The sequence below is a fragment of the Ascaphus truei genome, chromosome 4, assembly GCF_040206685.1.
Source record: "Ascaphus truei isolate aAscTru1 chromosome 4, aAscTru1.hap1, whole genome shotgun sequence".
NCBI classification, from domain to species: Eukaryota; Metazoa; Chordata; class Amphibia; order Anura; family Ascaphidae; genus Ascaphus; species Ascaphus truei.
Window position 1 is genome coordinate 2,481,948 of NC_134486.1, and position 25,777 is coordinate 2,507,724.

The 25,777-nt window shown below is 49.1% G+C and overlaps 2 protein-coding genes across 4 annotated transcripts in view; both read right to left on the reverse strand.

Moving 5' to 3' along the window:
* LOC142492508 (uncharacterized) overlaps window positions 1-6,164 on the reverse strand; it is a 42,940-nt gene extending 36,776 nt beyond the window's left edge. For all 3 annotated transcript variants that reach the window (XM_075595199.1, XM_075595198.1, XM_075595197.1), the window contains exon 1: window positions 6,047-6,164. In XM_075595199.1, the coding sequence (XP_075451314.1) occupies window positions 6,047-6,056 (10 nt within the window). In that variant the 5' untranslated portion in view covers window positions 6,057-6,164. The remainder of the gene's footprint in view (window positions 1-6,046) is intronic.
* Window positions 1-25,777, reverse strand: part of LOC142492496 (uncharacterized) — a 300,526-nt gene that overhangs the window by 61,351 nt on the left and 213,398 nt on the right. The gene's annotated exons all lie outside the window — the stretch shown is intronic.

The following is a 25,777-nucleotide window of genomic DNA, read 5'->3' on the forward strand; positions in this document are numbered from 1 at the left end:
ATATTGCAGGATTACCTGCTCCTTGCTGCTCCCTGTGATTACCCCCTGTATCCCCCCCAGCACATTAGTGTCTGTGCCAGGCTGCAGCTCCCATACACATGTATGTAAGAGACACATATAGAGGGGTACAGCTGATATGTGAGTATATTGCAGGGTTACCTGCTCCTTGCTGCTGCCTGTGATTACCCTCTGTATCCCCCCCAGCACATTAGTGTCTGTGCCAGGCTGCAGCTCCCATACACATGTATGTAAGAGACACATATAGAGGGGCACAGCTGATATGTGAGTATATTGCAGGGTTACCTGCTCCTTGCTGCTCCCTGTGATTACCCCCTGTATCCCCCCAGCACATTAGTGTCTGTGCCAGGCTGCAGCCCCCATACACATGTATGTAAGAGACACATATAGAGGGGTACAGCTGATATGTGAGTATATTGCAGGATTACCTGCTCCTTGCTGCTCCCTGTGATTACCCCCTGTATCCCCCCAGCACATTAGTGTCTGTGCCAGGCTGCAGCTCCCATACACATGTATGTAAGAGACACATATAGAGGGGTACAGCTGATATGTGAGTATATTACAGGGTTACCTGCTCCTTGCTGCTCCCTGTGATTACCCCCTGTATCCCCCCCAGCACATTAGTGTCTGTGCCAGGCTGCAGCTCCCATACACATGTATGTAAGAGACACATATAGAGGGGTACAGCTGATATGTGAGTATATTGCAGGATTACCTGCTCCTTGCTGCTCCCTGTGATTACCCCCTGTATCCCCCCAGCACATTAGTGTCTGTGCCAGGCTGCAGCTCCCATACACATGTATGTAAGAGACACATATAGAGGGGTACAGCTGATATGTGAGTATATTGCAGGGTTACCTGCTCCTTGCTGCTGCCTGTGATTACCCCCTGTATCCCCCCAGCACATTAGTGTCTGTGCCAGGCTGCAGCTCCCATACACATGTATGTAAGAGACACATATAGAGGGGTACAGCTGATATGTGAGTATATTGCAGGATTACCTGCTCCTTGCTGCTCCCTGTGATTACCCCCTGTATCCCCCCAGCACATTAGTGTCTGTGCCAGGCTGCAGCTCCCATACACATGTATGTAAGAGACACATATAGAGGGGTACAGCTGATATGTGAGTATATTGCAGGGTTACCTGCTCCTTGCTGCTCCCTGTGATTACCCCCTGTATCCCCCCCAGCACATTAGTGTCTGTGCCAGGCTGCAGCTCCCATACACATGTATGTAAGAGACACATATAGAGGGGTACAGCTGATATGTGAGTATATTGCAGGGTTACCTGCTCCTTGCTGCTCCCTGTGATTACCCCCTGTATCCCCCCAGCACATTAGTGTCTGTGCCAGGCTGCAGCTCCCATACACATGTATGTAAGAGACACATATAGAGGGGTACAGCTGATATGTGAGTATATTGCAGGGTTACCTGCTCCTTGCTGCTGCCTGTGATTACCCCCTGTATCCCCCCAGCACATTAGTGTCTGTGCCAGGCTGCAGCTCCCATACACATGTATGTAAGAGACACATATAGAGGGGTACAGCTGATATGTGAGTATATTGCAGGGTTACCTGCTCCTTGCTGCTCCCTGTGATTACCCCCTGTATCCCCCCTAGCACATTAGTGTCTGTGCCAGGCTGCAGCTCCCATACACATGTATGTAAGAGACACATATAGAGGGATACAGCTGATATGTGAGTATATTGCAGGGTTACCTGCTCCTTGCTGCTCCCTGTGATTACCCCCTGTATCCCCCCCAGCACATTAGTGTCTGTGCCAGGCTGCAGCTCCCATACACATGTATGTAAGAGACACATATAGAGGGGTACAGCTGATATGTGAGTATATTGCAGGATTACCTGCTCCTTGCTGCTCCCTGTGATTACCCCCTGTATCCCCCCCAGCACATTAGTGTCTGTGCCAGGCTGCAGCTCCCATACACATGTATGTAAGAGACACATATAGAGGGGTACAGCTGATATGTGAGTATATTGCAGGATTACCTGCTCCTTGCTGCTGTCTGTGATTACCCCCTGTATCCCCCCCAGCACATTAGTGTCTGTGCCAGGCTGCAGCTCCCATACACATGTATGTAAGAGACACATATAGAGGGGTACAGCTGATATGTGAGTATATTGCAGGATTACCTGCTCCTTTCTGCTCCCTGTGATTACCCCCTGTATCCCCCCCAGCACATTAGTGTCTGTGCCAGGCTGCAGCTCCCATACACATGTATGTAAGAGACACATATAGAGGGGTACAGCTGATATGTGAGTATATTGCAGGATTACCTGCTCCTTGCTGCTCCCTGTGATTACCCCCTGTATCCCCCCCAGCACATTAGTGTCTGTGCCAGGCTGCAGCTCCCATACACATGTATGTAAGAGACACATATAGAGGGTACAGCTGATATGTAAGTATATTGCAGGGTTACCTGCTCCTTGCTGCTCCCTGTGATTACCCCCTGTATCCCCCCCAGCACATTAGTGTCTGTGCCAGGCTGCAGCTCCCATACACATGTATGTAAGAGACACATATAGAGGGGTACAGCTGATATGTGAGTATATTGCAGGGTTACCTGCTCCTTGCTGCTCCCTGTGATTACCCCCTGTATCCCCCCAGCACATTAGTGTCTGTGCCAGGCTGCAGCTCCCATACACATGTATGTAAGAGACACATATAGAGGGGTACAGCTGATATGTGAGTATATTGCAGGGTTACCTGCTCCTTGCTGCTGCCTGTGATTACCCCCTGTATCCCCCCAGCACATTAGTGTCTGTGCCAGGCTGCAGCCCCCATACACATGTATGTAAGAGACACATATAGAGGGGTACAGCTGATATGTGAGTATATTGCAGGGTTACCTGCTCCTTGCTGCTCCCTGTGATTACCCCCTGTATCCCCCCCAGCACATTAGTGTCTGTGCCAGGCTGCAGCTCCCATACACATGTATGTAAGAGACACATATAGAGGGGTACAGCTGATATGTGAGTATATTGCATGGTTACCTGCTCCTTGCTGCTCCCTGTGATTACCCCCTGTATCCCCCCCAGCACATTAGTGTCTGTGCCAGGCTGCAGCTCCCATACACATGTATGTAAGAGACACATATAGAGGGGTACAGCTGATATGTGAGTATATTGCATGGTTACCTGCTCCTTGCTGCTCCCTGTGATTACCCCCTGTATCCCCCCCAGCACATTAGTGTCTGTGCCAGGCTGCAGCTCCCATACACATGTATGTAAGAGACACATATAGAGGGGTACAGCTGATATGTGAGTATATTGCAGGGTTACCTGCTCCTTGCTGCTCCCTGTGATTACCCCCTGTATCCCCCCAGCACATTAGTGTCTGTACCAGGCTGCAGCCCCCATACACATGTATGTAAGAGACACATATAGAGGGGTACAGCTGATATGTGAGTATATTGCAGGATTACCTGCTCCTTGCTGCTCCCTGTGATTACCCCCTGTATCACCCCCAGCACATTAGTGTCTGTGCCAGGCTGCAGCCCCCATACACATGTATGTAAGAGACACATATAGAGGGGTACAGCTGATATGTGAGTATATTGCAGGATTACCTGCTCCTTGCTGCTCCCTGTGATTACTCCCTGTATCCCCCCCCAGCACATTAGTGTCTGTGCCAGGCTGCAGCTCCCATACACATGTATGTAAGAGACACATATAGAGGGGTACAGCTGATATGTGAGTATATTGCAGGGTTACCTGCTCCTTGCTGCTCCCTGTGATTACCCCCTGTATCCCCCCAGCACATTAGTGTCTGTGCCAGGCTGCAGCTCCCATACACATGTATGTAAGAGACACATATAGAGGGGTACAGCTGATATGTGAGTATTTTGCAGGGTTACCTGCTCCTTGCTGCTCCCTGTGATTACCCCCTGTATCCCCCCCAGCACATTAGTGTCTGTGCCAGGCTGCAGCTCCCATACACATGTATGTAAGAGACACATATAGAGGGGTACAGCTGATATGTGAGTATATTGCAGGATTACCAGCTCCTTGCTGCTCCCTGTGATTACCCCCTGTATCCCCCCCAGCACATTAGTGTCTGTGCCAGGCTACAGCTCCCATACACATGTATGTAAGAGACACATATAGAGGGGTACAGCTGATATGTGAGTATATTGCAGGGTTACCTGCTCCTTGCTGCTCCCTGTGATTACCCCCTGTATCCCCCCCAGCACATTAGTGTCTGTGCCAGGCTGCAGCTCCCATACACATGTATGTAAGAGACACATATAGAGGGGTACAGCTGATATGTGAGTATATTGCAGGATTACCTGCTCCTTGCTGCTGCCTGTGATTACCCCCTGTATCCCCCCAGCACATTAGTGTCTGTGCCAGGCTGCAGCTCCCATACACATGTATGTAAGAGACACATATAGAGGGGTACAGCTGATATGTGAGTATATTGCAGGGTTACCTGCTCCTTGCTGCTCCCTGTGATTACCCCCTGTATCCCCCCAGCACATTAGTGTCTGTGCCAGGCTGCAGCTTCCATACACATGTATGTAAGAGACACATATAGAGGGGTACAGCTGATATGTGAGTATATTGCAGGATTACCTGCTCCTTGCTGCTGCCTGTGATTACCCCCTGTATCCCCCCCAGCACATTAGTGTCTGTGCCAGGCTGCAGCTCCCATACACATGTATGTAAGAGACACATATAGAGGGGTACAGCTGATATGTGAGTATATTGCAGGGTTACCTGCTCCTTGCTGCTCCCTGTGATTACCCCCTGTATCCCCCCAGCACATTAGTGTCTGTGCGAGGCTGCAGCTCCCATACACATGTATGTAAGAGACACATATAGAGGGGTACAGCTGATATGTGAGTATATTGCAGGATTACCTGCTCCTTGCTGCTCCCTGTGATTACCCCCTGTATCCCCCCAGCACATTAGTGTCTGTGCCAGGCTGCAGCTCCCATACACATGTATGTAAGAGACACATATAGGGGGGTACAGCTGATATGTGAGTATATTGCAGGATTACCTGCTCCTTGCTGCTCCCTGTGATTACCCCCTGTATCCCCCCCAGCACATTAGTGTCTGTGCCAGGCTGCAGCTCCCATACACATGTATGTAAGAGACACATATAGAGGGGTACAGCTGATATGTGAGTATATTGCAGGGTTACCTGCTCCTTGCTGCTCCCTGTGATTACCCCCTGTATCCCCCCCAGCACATTAGTGTCTGTGCCAGGCTGCAGCTCCCATACACATGTATGTAAGAGACACATATAGAGGGGTACAGCTGATATGTGAGTATATTGCAGGATTACCTGCTCCTTGCTGCTCCCTGTGATTACCCCCTGTATCCCCCCAGCACATTAGTGTCTGTGCCAGGCTGCAGCTCCCATACACATGTATGTAAGAGACACATATAGAGGGGTACAGCTGATATGTGAGTATATTGCAGGATTACCTGCTCCTTGCTGCTGCCTGTGATTACCCCCTGTATCCCCCCCAGCACATTAGTGTCTGTGCCAGGCTGCAGCTCCCATACACATGTATGTAAGAGACACATATAGAGGGGTACAGCTGATATGTGAGTATATTGCAGGATTACCTGCTCCTTGCTGCTCCCTGTGATTACCCCCTGTATCTCCCCCAGCACATTAGTGTCTGTGCCAGGCTGCAGCTCCCATACACATGTATGTAAGAGACACATATAGAGGGGTACAGCTGATATGTGAGTATATTGCAGGATTACCTGCTCCTTGCTGCTCCCTGTGATTACCCCCTGTATCCCCCCCAGCACATTAGTGTCTGTGCCAGGCTGCAGCTCCCATACACATGTATGTAAGAGACACATATAGGGGGGTACAGCTGATATGTGAGTATATTGCAGGGTTACCTGCTCCTTGCTGCTCCCTGTGATTACCCCCTGTATCCCCCCAGCACATTAGTGTCTGTGCCAGGCTGCAGCTCCCATACACATGTATGTAAGAGACACATATAGAGGGGTACAGCTGATATGTGAGTATATTGCAGGGTTACCTGTATCCATATCCTCCCTGTATCACTGGCTGCTACATCCGGGTCACAGCTCTGTGTGCTGCTGCGCATGCTCACACTGAGGCATGCTGGGAGTTGTAGTTTTATACACAGGATACAGAGGCAGTGACACACAGCAGCAGCAGCACAGTAACATTCCCCAGGCACTGTGCTGGGAGAGCTGCTGCTCCTCTGCGTGCTGCTGCTCCTGCATGTACATGTCTGTGCTCCTCTGGGTGCTGCTGCTCCTGCATGTACACGTCTGTGCTCCTCTGGGTGCTGCTGCTCCTGCATGTACATGTCTGTGCTCTTCTGGGTGCTGCTGCTCCTGCATGTACATGTCTGTGCTCCTCTGGGTGCTGCTACTCCTGCATGTACATGTCTGTGCTCCTCTGGGTGCTGCTGCTCCTGCATGTACATGTCTGTGCTCCTCTGGGTGCTGCTGCTCCTGCATGTACATGTCTGTGCTCCTCTGGGTGCTGCTGCTCCTGCATGTACACGTCTGTGCTCCTCTGGGTGCTGCTGCTCCTGCACGTACACGTCTGTGCTCCTCTGGGTGCTGCTGCTCCTGCACGTACACGTCTGTGCTCCTCTGGGTGCTGCTGCTCCTGCATGTACATGTCTGTGCTCCTCTGGGTGCTGCTGCTCCTGCATGTACATGTCTGTGCTCCTCTGGGTGCTGCTGCTCCTGCATGTACACGTCTGTGCTCCTCTGGGTGCTGCTGCTCCTGCACGTACACGTCTGTGCTCCTCTGGGTGCTGCTGCTCCTGCACGTACACGTCTGTGCTCCTCTGGGTGCTGCTGCTCCTGCACGTACACGTCTGTGCTCCTCTGGGTGCTGCTGCTCCTGCACGTACACGTCTGTGCTCCTCTGGGTGCTGCTGCTCCTGCACGTACACGTCTGTGCTCCTCTGGGTGCTGCTGCTCCTGCACGTACACGTCTGTGCTCCTCTGGGTGCTGCTGCTCCTGCACGTACACGTCTGTGCTCCTCTGGGTGCTGCTGCTCCTGCACGTACACGTCTGTGCTCCTCTGGGTGCTGCTGCTCCTGCACGTACACGTCTGTGCTCCTCTGGGTGCTGCTGCTCCTGCACGTACACGTCTGTGCTCCTCTGGGTGCTGCTGCTCCTGCACGTACACGTCTGTGCTCCTCTGGGTGCTGCTGCTCCTGCACGTACACGTCTGTGCTCCTCTGGGTGCTGCTGCTCCTGCACGTACACGTCTGTGCTCCTCTGGGTGCTGCTGCTCCTGCACGTACACGTCTGTGCTCCTCTGGGTGCTGCTGCTCCTGCACGTACACGTCTGTGCTCCTCTGGGTGCTGCTGCTCCTGCACGTACACGTCTGTGCTCCTCTGGGTGCTGCTGCTCCTGCACGTACACGTCTGTGCTCCTCTGGGTGCTGCTGCTCCTGCATCTACACGTCTGCGCTCCTCTGGGTGCTTCTGCTCCTGCATGTACATGTCTGTGCTCCTCTGGGTGCTGCTGCTCCTGCATGTCGGTGCTCCTCTGGGTGCTGCTGCTCCTGCATGTACATGTCTGTGCTCCTCTGGGTGCTGCTGCTCCTGCATGTACATGTCTGTGCTCCTCTGGGTGCTGCTGCTCCTGCATGTACATGTCTGCGCTCCTCTGGGTGCTGCTGCTCCTGCATGTACACATCTGTGCTCCTGCATGTACATGTCTGTGCTCCTGCATGTACATGTCTGTGCTCCTCTGGGTACTGCTGCTCCTGCATGTATATGTCTGTCCTCCTCTGGGTGCTGCTGCTCCTGCATGTACATGTCTGTGCTCCTCTGGGTGCTGCTGCTCCTGCATGTACATGTCTGTGCTCCTCTGGGTGCTGCTGCTCCTGCATGTACACGTCTGTGCTCCTCTGGGTGCTGCTGCTCCTGCACGTACACGTCTGTGCTCCTCTGGGTGCTGCTGCTCCTGCACGTACACGTCTGTGCTCCTCTGGGTGCTGCTGCTCCTGCACGTACACGTCTGTGCTCCTCTGGGTGCTGCTGCTCCTGCACGTACACGTCTGTGCTCCTCTGGGTGCTGCTGCTCCTGCATGTACACGTCTGTGCTCCTCTGGGTGCTGCTGCTCCTGCATGTACACGTCTGTGCTCCTCTGGGTGCTGCTCCTGCATGTACATGTCTGTGCTCCTCTGGGTGCTACTGCTCCTGCATGTACATGTCTGTGCTCCTCTGGGTGCTGCTGCTCCTGCATGTACATGTCTGTGCTCCTCTGGGTGCTGCTGCTCCTGCATGTACACGTCTGTGCTCCTCTGGGTGCTGCTGCTCCTGCACGTACACGTCTGTGCTCCTCTGGGTGCTGCTGCTCCTGCACGTACACGTCTGTGCTCCTCTGGGTGCTGCTGCTCCTGCACGTACACGTCTGTGCTCCTCTGGGTGCTGCTGCTCCTGCACGTACACGTCTGTGCTCCTCTGGGTGCTGCTGCTCCTGCATGTACATGTCTGTGCTCCTCTGGGTGCTGCTGCTCCTGCATGTACACGTCTGTGCTCCTCTGGGTGCTGCTCCTGCATGTACACGTCTGTGCTCCTCTGGGTGCTGCTGCTCCTGCATGTACACGTCTGTGCTCCTCTGGGTGCTGCTGCTCCTGCATGTACACGTCTGTGCTCCTCTGGGTGCTGCTCCTGCATGTACATGTCTGTGCTCCTCTGGGTGCTGCTGCTCCTGCATGTGCCCCCCTGTCTGTGCTGCCCCGGGGCCCCCTGTCTCTGCTGCCCCGGGGCCCCCTGTCTGTGCTGCCCGGGCCCCAGTCTGTGCTGCCCCGGGGCCCCCTGTCTGTGCTGCCCCGGCCCCCCTGTCTCTGCTGCCCCGGGGCCCCCTGCCTGTGCTGCCCCGGGCCCCCTGTCTGTGCTGCCCCGTGGTATGTATGGATATCTGTGTAGTGCTTTAGCTGTATCACAGCCTCAGGGGTTATGTTATCATATCCAGGTCACCTCCTTTATATCAGCATTGGCCAAAAGGGAGGCAGTGAAGCAGCTTTCCTGCCATCTCCTGAGCAGCGAGGAGTGTATAGTATGTGAGTGTATATATACAGTATATATGTGTGTGTATGTGAGTATATATATATATGTGTGTGTATGTGAGTATATATGTGAGTATATATATATGTGTGTGTATGTGAGTATATATATATGTGTGTGTATGTGTGTGTATGTGAGTGTATATATACAGTATATATGTGTGTGTATGTGAGTATATATATGTGTGTGTGTATGTGAGTATATATATATATATATATATGTGTGTGTATGTGTGTGTATATATATATGTGTGTATGTTAGTATATATGTGTGTGTATGTGTGTATATATATACTGTATATGTGTGTGTATGTGAGTATATGTGTGTGTATGTGAGTGTATATATATATATATGTGTGTGTATGTGAGTATATATATATATATATATATGTGTGTGTGTATGTGAGTATATATATATGTGTGTGTATGTGAGTATATGTGTGTGTATGTGAGTATATATATATATATATGTGTGTGTGTATGTGAGTATATATATGTATGTATGTGTGTATATATATATGTGTGTGTATGTGAGTATATATATATGTGTATATATATATATATATATGTGTGTATGTGAGTATATGTGTGTGTATGTGAGTATATATATATATGTGTGTGTATGTGAGTATATATATATATATATATGTGTGTGTGTATGTGAGTATATATATATGTGTGTGTATGTGAGTATATGTGTGTGTATGTGAGTATATATATATATATATATGTGTGTGTGTATGTGAGTATATATATGTATGTATGTGTGTATATATATATGTGTGTGTATGTGAGTATATATATATGTGTATATATATATATATATATGTGTGTATGTGAGTATATGTGTGTGTATGTGAGTATATATATATATGTGTGTGTATGTGAGTATATATATGTAGCCATGCATAATAATGACTGCGTACATCTTCTCTGTTGGCAGTAAGTCCTGGTAAGTACAGGCCTGCCAACAGTAGTTATGGAGGTTTTCCCTCACACCCTGGTGTGGTGCCCTGTGTAAGGAAGGGAGTGGCTGTATGCTCTGAGTCCCTGGATAGTGACATCAGAGATGCGCCTGCCCCCTGAGGTATAAAGGGCACAACACTGACAGTTAGTGTTATGTTAGCCAGCAGTTGTGTGAAGCAGCTGGTAAAATGTATGCTACGGCATAAGGGATTGGAGCAATACTTTTGTGACCCTAGTGCTGTAACTAGCGGTAGCAGAGTGACCAAGGAAGTCTGTCTAAGCCACACTGTGTCCAGGGACCTGGCGCAGTGGTGATCTCCCTAGGAGAAAGGGAATCCCACTTCAATACGGGAGGGCGTACCTGGCAAAGGGACAGCACGGAGAGATGTGCGGCTAGAGCCGGCAGCTGCATGGGGCAGTCTGCTACATCCAAATCTATAATAAAGATGTCTTGTTCAAAGAAACCCCCACTGTGTGAGTGTGAGATTACTCTGCAGTGGCAGGCACCACCGAGAAGGAGTTCCTCACCAGGACCATCTCCCTGCGGAAGCACAGATCCTGATGAGGTGGAGGCGCTGCACATGAAGTAAGTTGGACTCGTAACCACTAGCTCAGATACCTGTCCTGCTGCCATCCTCTATAACACCAAGCGGGAGACTCAGGAGTCCTGTTACTAGCAGGTGCACCACCACACACGACCTTGTAATGGGGACCGGTTAGACCACACGGGCCAATGTGAGATTGGGTGGGTCAGACAAGGGGGGTCCAGCCGTTACATATATATATGTGTGTGTATGTGAGTATATATATATGTGTGTGTATGTGAGTATATATATATATATATGTGTGTGTGTATGTGAGTATATGTATGTATGTGTGTGTGTATATATATATGTGTGTGTATGTGAGTATATATATATATATATATATGTGTGTGTATGTGAGTATATGTATGTATGTGTGTGTGTATATATATGTGTGTGTGTATGTGAGTATATGTATGTATGTGTGTGTGTATATATATATGTGTGTGTATGTGAGTATATATATATGTGTGTGTATGTGAGTATATATATATATATATATATATATATATGTGTGTGTGTATGTGAGTATATGTATGTATGTGTGTGTGTATATATATGTGTGTGTATGTGTGTATATACTGCTGCGGCACAGTTTATTCGAGCATTTGCCCGTTCTTGGCCGCAGCAGTAGCCTGGCGCGCGCCCGAGTGTGACGGGCGCGCGCCGAAGCAGCGGAAGAGCGCCCTCCGATCGGGGCGCTCTCCCTACCGCTACCGGGTCCGCCGGAACCCCCTGCCGCCGTCCCGCAGATCGCAGGACACCAGGGCTCCCTCGGGGAGCCCTGGACGCGCGTGCAGGGGGCGCAGGCTCCCGAAGACGCGTGACCGCGCGTCTATGACGCGCGGCACGCCGAGGGGCAGCCACAAGCAAGCCGGGAAATATCCCGGCTTGCGGTACCGGCCACACTTTAATAAAGTGTGTCGGTAGTGTATATGAGTATATATGTGTGTGTATGTATGTGTATATATATGTGTGTGTATGTGTGTGTATATATATGTGTGTGTATGTGTGTGTATATATATGTGTGTGTATGTGAGTATATGTGTGTGCATGGGTTGTGTGAGTGAAAGGAAGTCCTAAATAAGATATTTAAAGAAATAAAAAGTTTAATACATATAATTATTTTTTTAGTTCTGCAATCATTGATTGACACACACACACACGTATGTATGTATGTGTGTATAAATACATCCCAACCTACAATAAAGATGCCGCGTTCAAAGAAATCCCCGCTGTGTGAGTGTGAGATTACTCTGCAGTGGCAGGCACCACCGAGAAGGCGTTCCTCACCAGGACCATCTCCCTGCGGAAGCACAGATCCTGATGAGGTGGAGGCGCTGCACGTGAAGTAAGTTGGACTCGTAACCACTACCTCAGATACCTGTCCTGCTGCCATCCTCTATAACACCAAGCGGGAGACTCAGGAGTCCTGTTACTAGCAGGTGCACCACCACACACGACCTTGTAATGGGGACCGGTTAGACCACACGGGCCAATGTGAGATTGGGTGGGTCAGACAAGGGGGGTCCAGCCGTTACATATATATATATGTGTGTGTATGTGAGTATATATATATATGTGTGTGTATGTGAGTATATATATATATATATATATATATATATGTGTGTGTGTATGTGAGTATATGTATGTATGTGTGTGTGTATATATATGTGTGTGTATGTGAGTATATATATATATATATATATATATATATATATATATATATATATATATATATATATATATATATATATATGTGTGTGTGTGTGTGTATATATATGTGTGTGTATGTGAGTATATATGTGTGTGTATGTGAGTATATGTGTGTGCATGGGTTGTGTGAGTGAAAGGAAGTCCTAAATAAGATATTTAAAGAAATAAAAAGTTTAATACATATAATTTTTTTTTTAGTTCTGCAATCATTGATTGACACACACACACACACGCATACATCCACGCATACATACATACATACACACACACACACGCATACATACACACACACACACATCCACGCATACATACACACACACATCCACGCATACATACACACACACACACATCCACGCATACATACATACATACATACACACACACATCCACACATACATACATACACACACACACACACGCATACATACACACACACACACACATCCACGCATACATACACACACACATCCACGCATACATACACACACACACGCATACATACATACATACACACACACATCCACGCATACATACATACATACACACACACATCCACGCATACATACATACATACACACACACATCCACGCATACATACATACATACATACATACATACACACACGCATACATACATACATACATACATACATACACACACATACATACATTTGAGCGCAGGCAGCGGCGCGGAAAGCTGATTTTCCTCATCTTCGCCGCTGTCTGTCGGCTCCCCTCTCCCTGCCGCGCGCGCGGCCCTTCTGTAGAAAGGATGACTGACGTCAGCCAACTAAAATTCCACGCACGCGCCCGGCACTATAGAACGTGCCTTAGGCAACATGCTCCGTGGGGAACAACAAGAACCATAATGCATAGGGGCGAGGCACACATGTCGGGCAATATCCAATAGGGCACAAGGATTCCCTGCTGCAGGGAATAGATACATTTGGCGTGCTGGGACCACATTAGTCAGAGCTGGGACACAGAGAGGTGAGGGTGTAGGTGCAGAGTGTCTGTGACCCCTGAACTAGGCCCGAGACCCCCCTGATAGGCCCCAGCTAGGCCCCGACTCCCCTGCAAGTTTGTGGCAGTTACAGGTCCTTAGATAGGGACACTGCCCCATTAGCTGCAACGCTACGCAACCCTGAGGATTGTGATCTGGACCAGATCGCACTGCAAGGCCTAGAGACTATCTGTACGTTGGACACTCCAGCTGGATACCACCCAAGCAGAGGCGGGCTCATCGCGGATGACATCGCTGGATCGGCGGATCCCATCGTTCTTCCAGTCGGTGCACCAACCAAGTAACACACACCATAGTGGCATCAGGTACTGTGGACAAGGCGTGGGGTAACACGGTGGTGGGAAAGGCCCTGCGTGGCTGTATGGTTAGCTGTAACCAGTAGTATTATTGTTATCATTGTCTGTCATTGCATATATGCCCAACAGTAAAGAGCTAATGTTTTATTGCATCAGTGCGTGTGTGTGCAACAGAACGCACTGGGACCTCACCCGTACAATGTCACATCTCTCTCCCAGGACCGCAGATCGCGGTGCAGCGCTGTGCACGCGCCGCCCCCCTGCCATGCGCGCAACAGAACGCACTGGGACCTCACCCGTACAATGTCACATCCCTCTCCCAGGACCGCAGATCGCGGTGCAGCGCTGTGCACGCGCCGCCCCCCTGCCACGCGCGCAACAGAACGCACTGGGACCTCACCCGTACAATGTCACATCCCTCTCCCAGGAACGCAGATCGCGGTGCAGCGCTGTGCACGCGCCGCCCCCATGCCACGCGCGCAACAGAACGCACTGGGACCTCACCGTACAATGTCACATCCCTCTCCCAGGAACGCAGCGCTGTGCACGCGCCGCCCCCCTGCCACGCGCCGCCCCCCTGCCACGCGCGCAACAGAACGCACTGGGACCTCACCCGTACAATGTCACATCTCTCTCAGCACCCGCAGTGGTTCTGTGGTTCTGTTCAATGCCAGACACCTCCACTCCCATTATTAACCTTTTCTTATTAGATTAGATCCGGCAGAACTACACTTCTCTGCAATAAAGTGTTTTTAGTCACCATAGCAGCCTTCATCTTATTCCTCATCACGGCGGGGCATCGAGTTTTCCTCCGGTGGGAGGAGTTCCTGTTGGCACAGACACTAAGGCCGCGCCCATAGTGCCGTCGACGGCGACACGACGGGTGATGTCACCCGTCGACGCGGCGGCGTTGCGGGTTTCCGTCCATTTGATTGGTTCAAGGGCCGTCACAAGAGGCGACAGCCCTTGAAAAATCAAATTTTGCCGGCTACCAGTTTTCGCGACGGTGACGTCGCCCTGCCACATCGTCGCCGTCACGCTTACTATAAGCGCACGCGGCGGCGGCGGCAATGCGTTTTGTTTTCGGGCGATGGTGACGTCAGGCTGCGGTCACTGGAAAAATCAAATTGAGATTACCTCCAGCGATCATGACCAAGCCGTCGCTCCGTCGCGTCGCACTTACTATAAGCGCACTCGACGGCGGCAATGCATTTATTTTGACGCGATGTTGCGTTGCTGTCGCCGTTGCGTTGCTGTCTCCATCGCCGGCACTATAAGTGCAGCCTTAGGCTGCGGTCCCAGTGCGTTTGAGGCGTGCGCACAGGCACTGCCCCCCAATCTATCCGGGCAAGCCAAGTACAAGCGTCGGCGCGCATTTAGCAGCAGCGCTGCACTGCAAGTTTTCTCACATACAAAAAAAATTGTATGTGGAACTTGCGACGGAGGCGTAGCCACGCCCCCACCGGCAGTTCAGCCAACGAGGGCGAACCAGCCGCGTGAGATCATGGCCACGCCCCCTCCCGTCGCAATCTCTCCCAGGACCGCGATCTGTGGTGAAGCGCTGTGCATGCGCTGCTCCTGCCAGGTCTGCGGCCCCAGTGCCTCTGCTGCACGCGCGCCCGCGAGGCTGGCGGCGCGTGCAGCTGAATTCCCCGGTCTGCAGGGGAAAAGACGGGGAGGAGGGAGTGACGAGGGCACGGCCATGACGTCACCCGGCAGGTTCGCCCTCATTGGCTGAACGGCCGGGGGGCGTGGCATAGCGCTCCGTTGCCGTGGTCATCTCCATTTTCAGGTGTTCCGGAAAAACTCGGAGCGCGGCGTGTGCCCCCCTCGCAGCGGCCCCGGCCCCCCTCGCAGTGGGCTCGGCCCCGTTGGGGGCAGGACTCTTGTCCCTGTGCAGTAGCCAGCGGGGACCTGGCCTAAGGGCCGTTCTATAGTGTGTGCGGCCGTGTGCGCACGCGTGCCTGTGCGAACGCTCGTGCACGTGCCGCACACTTTTTGTGTGTATGCTGTGAGCGAGCGAGGTACTGTATGTATGTGTGTATGTGTGTGTATGCTGTGAGCGAGTGAGGTACTGTATGTATGTGTGTATGTGTGTGTATGCTGTGCGCGAGCGAGGTACTGTATGTATGTGTGTATGTGTGTGTATGCTGTGAGCGAGCGAGGTACTGTATGTATGTGTGTATGTGTGTGTATGCTGTGAGCGAGTGAGGTACTGTATGTATGTGTGTATGTGTGTGTATGCTGTGAGCGAGTGAGGTACTGTATGTGTGTGTGTATGCTGTGAGCGAGTGAGGTACTGTATGTATGTGTGTATGTGTGTGTGTATGCTGTGAGCGAGTGAGGTACTGTATGTATGTGTGTATGTGTGTGTATGCTGTGCGCGAGCGAGGTACTGTATGTATGTGTGTATGTGTGTGTATGCTGTGAGCGAGCGAGGTACTGTATGTATGTGTGTATGTGTGTGTATGCTGTGAGCGAGTGAGGTACTGTATGTATGTGTGTATGTGTGTGTATGCTGTGAGCGAGTGAGGTACTGTATGTGTGTGTGTATGCTGTGAGCGAGTGAGGTACTGTATGTATGTGTGTATGTGTGTGTGTATGCTGTGAGCGAGTGAGGTACTGTATGTATGTGTGTATGTGTGTGTATGCTGTGAGCGAGTGAGGTACTGTATGTGTGTGTGTATGCTGTGAGCGAGTGAGGTACTGTATGTATGTGTGTATGTGTGTGTGTATGCTGTGAGCGAGTGAGGTACTGTATGTATGTGTGTATGTGTGTGTATGCTGTGAGCGAGCGAGGTACTGTATGTATGTGTGTATGTGTGTGTATGCTGTGAGCGAGCGAGGTACTGTATGTATGTGTGTATGTGTGTGTATGTGTGTGTATGCTGTGAGCGAGTGAGGTACTGTATGTATGTGTGTATGTGTGTGTATGCTGTGAGCGAGTGAGGTACTGTATGTATATGTGTATGTGTGTGTGTATGCTGTGAGCGAGTGAGGTACTGTATGTATGTGTGTGTATGCTGTGAGCGAGTGAGGTACTGTATGTATGTGTGTATGCTGTGAGCGAGTGAGGTACTGTATGTATGTGTGTATGTGTGTGTATGCTGTGAGCGAGTGAGGTACTGTATGTATATGTGTATGTATGTGTGTATGCTGTGAGCGAGTGAGGTACTGTATGTATATGTGTGTGTGTATGCTGTGAGCGAGTGAGGTACTCTATGTATATGTGTATGTGTGTGTGTATGTGTATGCTGTGAGCGAGTGAGGTACTGTGTGTGTGTGTGTGTGTGTGTGTGTGTGTGTTTAAATAAGTTTTTTAATAAATAAATCGAGAAATACTTTAATAAATTGTTTATTAACATTGTACATACGTGTGTGCCCTTTATACCTGATGGGATACACACAGACTGTTCTAACAATTAAAGGGTTGCCGGCATCAGTGGGCTGCAGAGCTGACACTCTACCTTTACCCACTATGATTCAGAGGACCCTGTTTCATGGTTTATACAGTTGTTACATGGTATTAATCTCATCCCCTTATTCCTGGGGAAGAGACACAGGCATTTCACATACATTTACAGTATTATTACCCTGGTTGGGTTGCAGAGCTGACACTCTACAATTCCCAACCTGGTTCAGGGATACCCACCCGGGCCATATACCTTTATTAATGGCCTGGTGACCCCTTCAACGTCACAGTGTTAACCCCTCGGGTGCCCATAGAAGTGGTGCACCTTACCCGTGACGTCACGAGGGCGAAGCCTGAATGAGATCCGTGCGGTGTCCCCCAACCTGGTAACGCAGCGCGCACCACCCGTTCGATCATGGGGTGCATTTCGGGGGTGGGGCCGCGGACAACCTCACCATAACCCCCCCTTTCGGGCGGCCTTCGGACATCCCAGTGATGGTTTGGAGGGGAACTTGTGAAGAAGTTTAGGGGCGTGCAGTTGGTCTCTAGGAACTCAAGAATGCTCTTCGGGCCGAAACCCCTCCAATTAACCAGGTACTGGATTTTACCACAGGAGAGCCTGGAGTCCAAGACGGCCTGAACTTTGTACTCCTGCTGTCCCTCGACCAAGAGGGGTTCACGTGGGGCCATTGAAGCTGGAGACTCAGGGTCCTGTATGAAGGGGTTGTGAAGAGATGAATGGAACACAGAGGGGATTTTCATTGAGGATGGCAACCAAAGGCGGTAGTCCACTGGGTTGACCTCGATCACGGGAAATGGTCTAATATACCTGGGTGCAAATTTAGCCGTGGGAACCTTTAAACGGATGTTTCTTGTAGACAACCAAACCTTTTGTCTCGGGTTGTACACAGGTATTGCGTGACAATGTTGGTCGGCCTGCCTTTTCTGCAGAGAGACTGCCCTTTTGAGATTCTCCTGAATCTTTGCCCAAGAGTCTTGAAGAAGCAGGATCCTATTATCTGCTGCTGGTACCCCGGATCCGGATCGTGCAGTGGGGAGAGCGGAGGGGTGAAAGCCAAAGTTTATGAAAAAAGGTGAATCTTGGGTTGATTTGTTGCGCAAATTGTTGTGGGAAAACTCGGCCGAAGGCAAAAGATCCATCCAGTTGTCTTCGGTATCCGAGGCGAAGCAGCGGATGAACTGGTCAAGTGTTTGATTTGTTCGCTCCGTTTAACCATTGTTCTGAGGGTGATAGCCAGAAGAAAAGTGCAGCGAGATCTCAAGTTGTTTACAGAAGGACCGCCAAAACTTTGAGATAAATTGGGAGCCTCTATCTGACAATGACCTGGAGGGCCCCATGTAGACGGAAGACCTCCTTAATAAATATTTTGGACAATTTGGTAGCGTTGGGTAGACCCTTGAGGGGTATGAAGTGGGCCTGCTTGGAGAAGCAATCGACCACTACCAGAATGGTTCTGACATTTGGACACAGGTAGCTCTACGATGAAGTCCATGGAGAGGTGGGTCCATGGGCGATCTGGAATTGGAAACGGTTATAGCAATCCAGGAGGCCTATTATGGGGCATCTTGCTCTGGGCACAGGTGGGACATGCAGAAAAAAATCCATGTATATCCTTACGCATGCCTGGCCACCAAAAGTTCCATTCCAGGAGATCGATGGTTCTTTTAGTGCCCGGGTGTCCGGAACTTTTAGAAGAATGACCCCATTCCAGTACCTTCCTACGATAAGGCGGTGCGGTGAAGAAACGTCCCTCTGGGACTTGGAGACATTCAGGAACGTACGACTGGCTTTGTACTATGTCTTCCAAGGAGTCAAACGTATTGGCAGAGATTATACAAGATGGAGGGAGTATGGTTTCCTCTTGATCATTGATTTTGTCTTCCACCTGAAATTGGCAGGAGAGAGCATCTGCTTTTACATTTTTTGAACCGGGTAAATAAGAAATCACGAAATTGAAATGAGAGAAGAAAAGACCATCTTGCTTGTCGTGACCCCAAGCGGCGAGCGCCTTCAATGTAGAGAAGGTTCTTATGGTCGTGAGAATGGTAACCAGATTTTTGGTATCCTCGAGTAAATGCCTCCATTCATCCAAAGCCACCTTGATGGCTAATAGCTGACGATTGCCTACGTCGTAGTTCTGTTCGACAGACGAGAATTTTTTGGAGAAGGCAAAGGGGTGCAATTTGGCTTGTGGAGACTTTCTTTGGGATAACACTGCTCCGGCCCCGACATCAGAAGCATCTAACTCCAGGGTAAAGATAGTCCTGGATCGGGATGCACGAACACCGGAGCTGAGACGAAGGCCTTCTTCAACTTCTCGAAGGCGTGGATGGCATCAGAGGACCACAGTGCCGCGTCGGCTCCTTTCTGCGTTAATGCCGTGATGGGTACCACTACGGAAGAGAAGTTCTGTATGAACCTACGGTAATAGTTGGAGAATCCCAAGGAACCTTTGTACGGTTTTGTGGGCCGAGACCAATCCAGTACTGCTTTCACCTTGGCAGGATCCATTGCTAGGCCGGTGTCAGAGATGATGTAGCCTAGGAAGGTCGTCGTGGTCTGGTGAAATTGACACTTCTCCAATTTAGCGTACAGGTGATTCTCTCGAAGACGTTGGATTACCTGTTTGACGTGGCCAGGATGGTCCCGTATGGTTCTGGAGAAGATTAGTATGTCGTCTAAGTGCACAATGACGTATTGGTCGAGAAGATCCTTAAAAACTTCATCGACGAAATCTTGGAAGACTGCGGGAGCGTTACAAAGTCCAAAGGGCATGACCAAATATTCATAATGTCCGTCCCAAGTATTGAAGGCCGTCTTCCACTCATCCCCCTGGCAGATTCTTACCGGGTTGTAAGCTCCCCGAAAGTCCAATTTGGTGAAAATGGTGGAACCTTGTTGTCATGGGAGAGGGGGTTTGGCCCTGTATTAAAGGGGTTACACCCCATTTGGCCACCCCCTGCTCTCACTTGGGAAGCAAGGGGTTAACTGGACTGTGGTCCAGTAAAGTGTTTTTACCTTGCTTCAGAATCCAACTGTTTATTCCCCTGTAAAAATGTATTGTCTCATCCCAGTGTTTGCACCAACACATACACTAGGGTTGATGCGGGAGGGAAGGGGTTAATGTTAATTCAGTGATTATAGCCCTTTGTTCCCTTTTCCTGCCTTTTCAGGCTCCAGTTTGCAGCCCTCCATAGGTCGCCATTGAGGCTCCATGCATTCCAATGGCAGAAGTAGCGGTTTTGGACCTGTTTCCAGCGACGACCAGCAGGTGGCGTCCGAGAGGAGGAGCGGCGGTTTCCCATTGTAAGTCAATGGGGCCATCTACTTCAATGGGGATTCCCCGACACCGACCTCCAGGAACAGGTTGGCAGCCATCCAAACCGCAGACCACAAGAGCGGAAACATTTTCTAAAAGACAGAAAGTTGTCTAGCATAAGCCCTCTGATCAAAGGTTGACCGCTCTGATTGTATACAATAGGGTGGAGGAACAAAGGGCCTGAGTGGTCTGTAAGTGTCATAATTCACACTTGCAGATAAGGAAGTTCCTAACTACAAAGGAATCTGCTAGACAGCCAGGCGCCCCAAGGTTAAGGAATGGAACTGAGATTGTATATAAACGAGGCTCAGCCTATACCCATTGTCTTTGTGTCATTCTGAGATTGCCGCATGAACTGCTAATCAAGATTCCTGATAATTTCATCATTCCAATTCTAAGTGCATATTTTGTCTGTTATTTCTATATCTTGTGTGTTCACCTTTTTCAAGGAATAAATTATATTTTATCATATCTACTCGTGTTCAGTTCAACCCAGGTATTTTTGGTGTATATTATAGCTTGTCATAAGTTATCGTGACACTTGTAGCCTGTCAACAATGTTGGTAATAAGGGGTAAAGGGTACCGATTCTTGATGGTAATTTTGTTAAGCCCCCTTTAGTTTATACAACCTATCCTTATTTCTGAGAGACCCATCCTTCTTTTTCACGAAGAAAAACCCTGCACCTGCCGGGGACGAGGATTTCTAAATAAAACTTTTCGGAAGATTCTCCTGTATATACGTCTTCATGGCTTTCGTCTCCGGAGGAGATTAAGGATAGGAACATCCACGCGGAGGCACGAAACCGGGTAATAGGTCGATGGGATAATCGAATGACCGGTGGGATGGCAACTTCTCGGATTGAGCCTTATTGAAGACATCTTGGAATTCGGAATAAATATTGGGTTGACGAGAGGTTACCTGTTCAGGTACGGAGGTCCCGCATAGCATTTTGGATGGTAAGGCACAATTCTGGGAACAGTAGGGGCTCCATAGAAGCGAGTGCACCTCAGTCCAGTCGATCCAAGGGTTATTCCGCTGAAGCCACGTATGTCCCAGAATGACGTCCACGTTACGTAGATTGACTCGGTGTGGTCCAATCCGGTCTGTAGTTGAACGGGGACAGTTTGGAGAGAAATGAAAGCAGGTTGTAAGGGACGTCCATCAATAGCTTCCAGGCCGATTAGATGACTTTTGCACACATGGGGAATCTTATTTTTTTCCACAAATCCATTGTCAATTAAATTTTCCCCTGACCCAGAGTCCAGGAAGGCCCGAGCAGTGGCCTTGAAGGCGTCGCCGGGTAAGGTGATGAGGATCAAAAGTCTTGTTGGCCTTTGAGACGGAGAAGCAGACATGGGTCCCAGTGAGGTCCTCCCTGTCTGCAATTGAGATTTGGTATTTCTCTGACTTGTAGGGACAGACGAGTGCCTGGTGCCCAGCATTACCGCAATAGAAGCAGAGTCTGGCATCACATCAGCGCTGTTTCTCTCCGAACAACAATTTGTTGCCTGCGAGCTGCATAGGTTCCCCAGGATCCGGAAGTGGAGGTTTGGAGAACCCTGCGTAGGCACTGTGGGAAGACTGCGTACCTGGTTTGCGTCGAGCTCTCTCAGCTCTTCTCTCCTGTAACCTTAAAGCTGCAGTTCAAGATGCCATTTAAAAAAATATATATTTTTTTTTCCCATTCAATATGTGCATCTATACTATCTGCACACTGACAAGTGATTAGCTAAGCTGCAGATCAATCCGTTCTCCTGTAATCAATCGCTTGCTCTGGGCTATTTAATTCAGTTCTTGCACAGCATACTGGGCAATGTAGTCCAGCAATATTATGTGACTGGGCAGTTACTAAATACAATTGGTTCCCTGCTAGAGAGAGGGCGGGGCTCAAGAGCCAGAGCCTATCAGAAGGGGAAGGGGGCTGTCACTTTGGAAATGCTTCCTACATTAGAAACATTAAAAATGTCTTTAAAACAATCTTTTTTTTTTTTTAAATGCTACAAGTATTTTCTCCTAGTACAGAACTGATTTATTAACAAAAAAAATACACTTGTAGGATATTGCTTGAACTGCTGCTTTAAGTCCACTCGAATGCATAGTCCGATGAGTTCCTCAAGCTTCGTGGGACGTTCCGGTGCAGCAGCGAGTTCATCTTTCAGACTCTCTGAGAGACCTTGCCAGAATGCCGCCGTCAATGCCAGATCGTGCCAACCCGTCTCAGCCGCTATGGTCTGAAATTCGACCGCATAACGGGCTACGGGGCGGCTGCCTTGGGACATATGGAATAAAGATGACGCAGCTGTTAACGTGCGCCGGGTGTATCGAATACTCTGCGGAATTCCGTGATGAAGTGGGTTATGTCGCCCGTGAGGTCCGGCCTTTGTTCCCAAATGGATGAAGCCCACGCCAAGGCGTCATCCCCGAGCAGCGAAATGATATAGGCCACCTTGGACCACTGGGAGGCATCAGTTCAAACTGGATATCGCATTGGTTCAGGAACCCGCGACAGCCAAGCGGTTCACTGCTGTAGTGGTTGGGCGTGGCAAGTCGGAGTTCGGGTGCTGTGAGGGCAGACACCACTGAGGGGAGGGAACCATATGGGATACATGGTGTCTGATGTCATGGTTTGCTCCATCCGCTGACTGTTCTGATCAAGAAATTCCTCCACCTTTTTAAACGTCTGAGTGTAAGTTGAAGACTCGACCCACCTCAGCGGAGTCCATGTTTGTGGGGCTGAGCACACTGTAACGAAAGCTCACTACAAATAGGACGGGACCATGAGGCTGAGGTGGGGATGTTGGAATACACCGACCTCCAACCGCGAGACCGCGTCTGGAGTGCAGAGTAAGGTCGTGTAGCTGGGTCCAAATAGGAGAAATCAGATAGTTGTTGTGCAGTGCCGGGGTCCAGGAGTAGAGAAGGTAGAAGTCCAATAGCAAAGTCTAGATACAAGCAGAGATCAAAACAGGAACAGGATACGTAAGACAAAACAACAGGGTGTTTGAGGCAAACACAAGTACATAAACAGGGTTTATGCTCAGCCGGTTAGTAGGAGGGCTGGCTGAGTATTTACAGGGCAGGCAGCCAATGCAAAGGCAGCACACAGGTGAAAGGTAACGAATGAAACCCGCCCCCTAGACATATGCTGTCCACTGATAAGCAGGGGTGGGGAGAAGTGCAGGTGAATAGACATTGGAGATGGAGTTAACACCTCATGTGCCCATGGCAGTGCGGCGCCTGCGCGTAGCCTGCGTTTGGTGCACCTTACCCGTAACGTCACAGGGGCGAAGCCTTAGTGAGATCTGTGCGGTGTCCCCCAGCCTGGTAGAGCGGCGTGCGTCAGCCGCTTTGTCACGGGACACATCACGGGGCGGGACCTAAGTGCGGGACGTGCTGTGTCCCCCAGTCTGGTAATGCGGCGTGCGTCACCCATCCCATCATGGGGTGCGTCCTGGGGGCGTGGCCGGTGGACAATCCTGGGCAATTTTAGCTGTGGGAAGTGCAGGGCCTGCAGTCTTCTGCATAGTGACAGAAAGACTATTTCTCATATCACTAATGAGCAATTTTTAGTTGATGACGGCATATCGTGTGAAACTACCCACGTAGTATCTATGTTAGAGTGCCGCCCTTGTGGACTCCAATATATTGGTCACACGGAGTGCTTCCTAAAGACCAGAATAATGGAACATTTAAGAAATATCAAAATTGGCCTGGATAAACATAGTGTACCACATCACTTTAACATACATCATCAGAGTGACCCCAGTTTAAGGACATATAAAGTCATCCAGGTGGTACACCCCATTCGATGAGGAGCGGATAGACAAGTCATTTTCCAAATAGGAATAATTATTGATATATAAAATGAAAACACTGTCCCCCAGGGGCCTGAGTGAAGAAATAGACATTCGGTCACTTTATTAATAAGAAATTAGAGATATTTATCCTCCCCATATGAATTCATAATTTAAATATAATTATATATGTATTTTAAATTAAGTGTTATTTTAAATTAAGTTTTATTTTGTGTCCTTGGATTGACCCATTATTTAATGATTATATTTGATGGATTTATGTAATATCCATTTTTATGTATTTATATTCTTAACACAAACAGCTCCATTCACTTTTAGATGTTTGATGTTCTTGCTTCACTCTCATGTGAGCTTAAATACTGCATAAGTTTTGCACATCTATTTGTGTTGCTAATATCAGTTTTCTTTTTTTTCAGCAACACAAAGATTTTATTGTATTTTGTTGCATTTGATTTTATTATTATTATATGTTGCATTAATTAAAGGTAATATTGTAGATTGTATGTAACTTTAGTTGAAGTATTCATACATCTGTGTAGCACTAGTTTAATTATGCTTGCATCTGTGTATTATGTGTCTAGATGTAGCGGTTGGCTGATTTATACCCCCTGAGCAGCCAATCAACAACTGATTATGGGGTTTAAATACTCCCCACACTGGTGCATTAATTATCCCTGATGAAGTTAGTTTATCTAACGAAATGCGTAGGAGTTTGAACAGTGAATTGGCACGTATTATTCCCTCTGTATACTACTGAGGCTTATCTGGTTAGCCTTCAGCAATCTATCTGAGCCAGCGCTGGTCGGTCGTTGATACGGCATGACCCGGTGACGTCAGTATTGCAAGTGGCACCGTGGAGCCGTAGCTCTTATTGTGGGTATCACTCAGAGCCGGTAGTTTTACCGGAGCCCTATTCAGCCTTGCAGTAACGGGAGAGGAAATCTGTGGGAACAGCTGATACTCACCAGACGCATTTGTTTTACCAACTGAGCGGTAACATGTACCCTGAATATGCCATGTCTAACTAATTTATCCTTGCTGTACGTGCATATTATACCACTTAATCATTTATCATTATATTTGTAAAAAGAGGGGGGATATTGCCGCTCGCCAAAGTATCTACAGGAGTGTATGTACATAGGTGAGGGGTGCATACGGGAAATAAATAAACATGTCAGCACGGAGGAGGGTCAATAGATAACCCAAAAGAGATCCTATTTGCACTCCCTTATATTATAAAACGGCTGGGAAGAATTCAATCCCTGGGTGAAGCACCCATACGCCATTCAGTGAAAAAGATATATATAAAACCACTTTATTCAACATATATGCAAAGACTTCTACAATTATTAAAAGTAACAGGGGGTGGGTGCAGGGAGTGGATTGAGCAGTGTAATTCTGAGTGGTGCACAGTATGCACACAGTTAAACAACTCTCATTCCTATTGATAAATCCTATGCATAGATTATAGCAGTGTACACACAGACAGGCACACTTTGTGTACTATCTTTACACCACAGAAGCCCAAGCACAAAAAGGACTTGTAA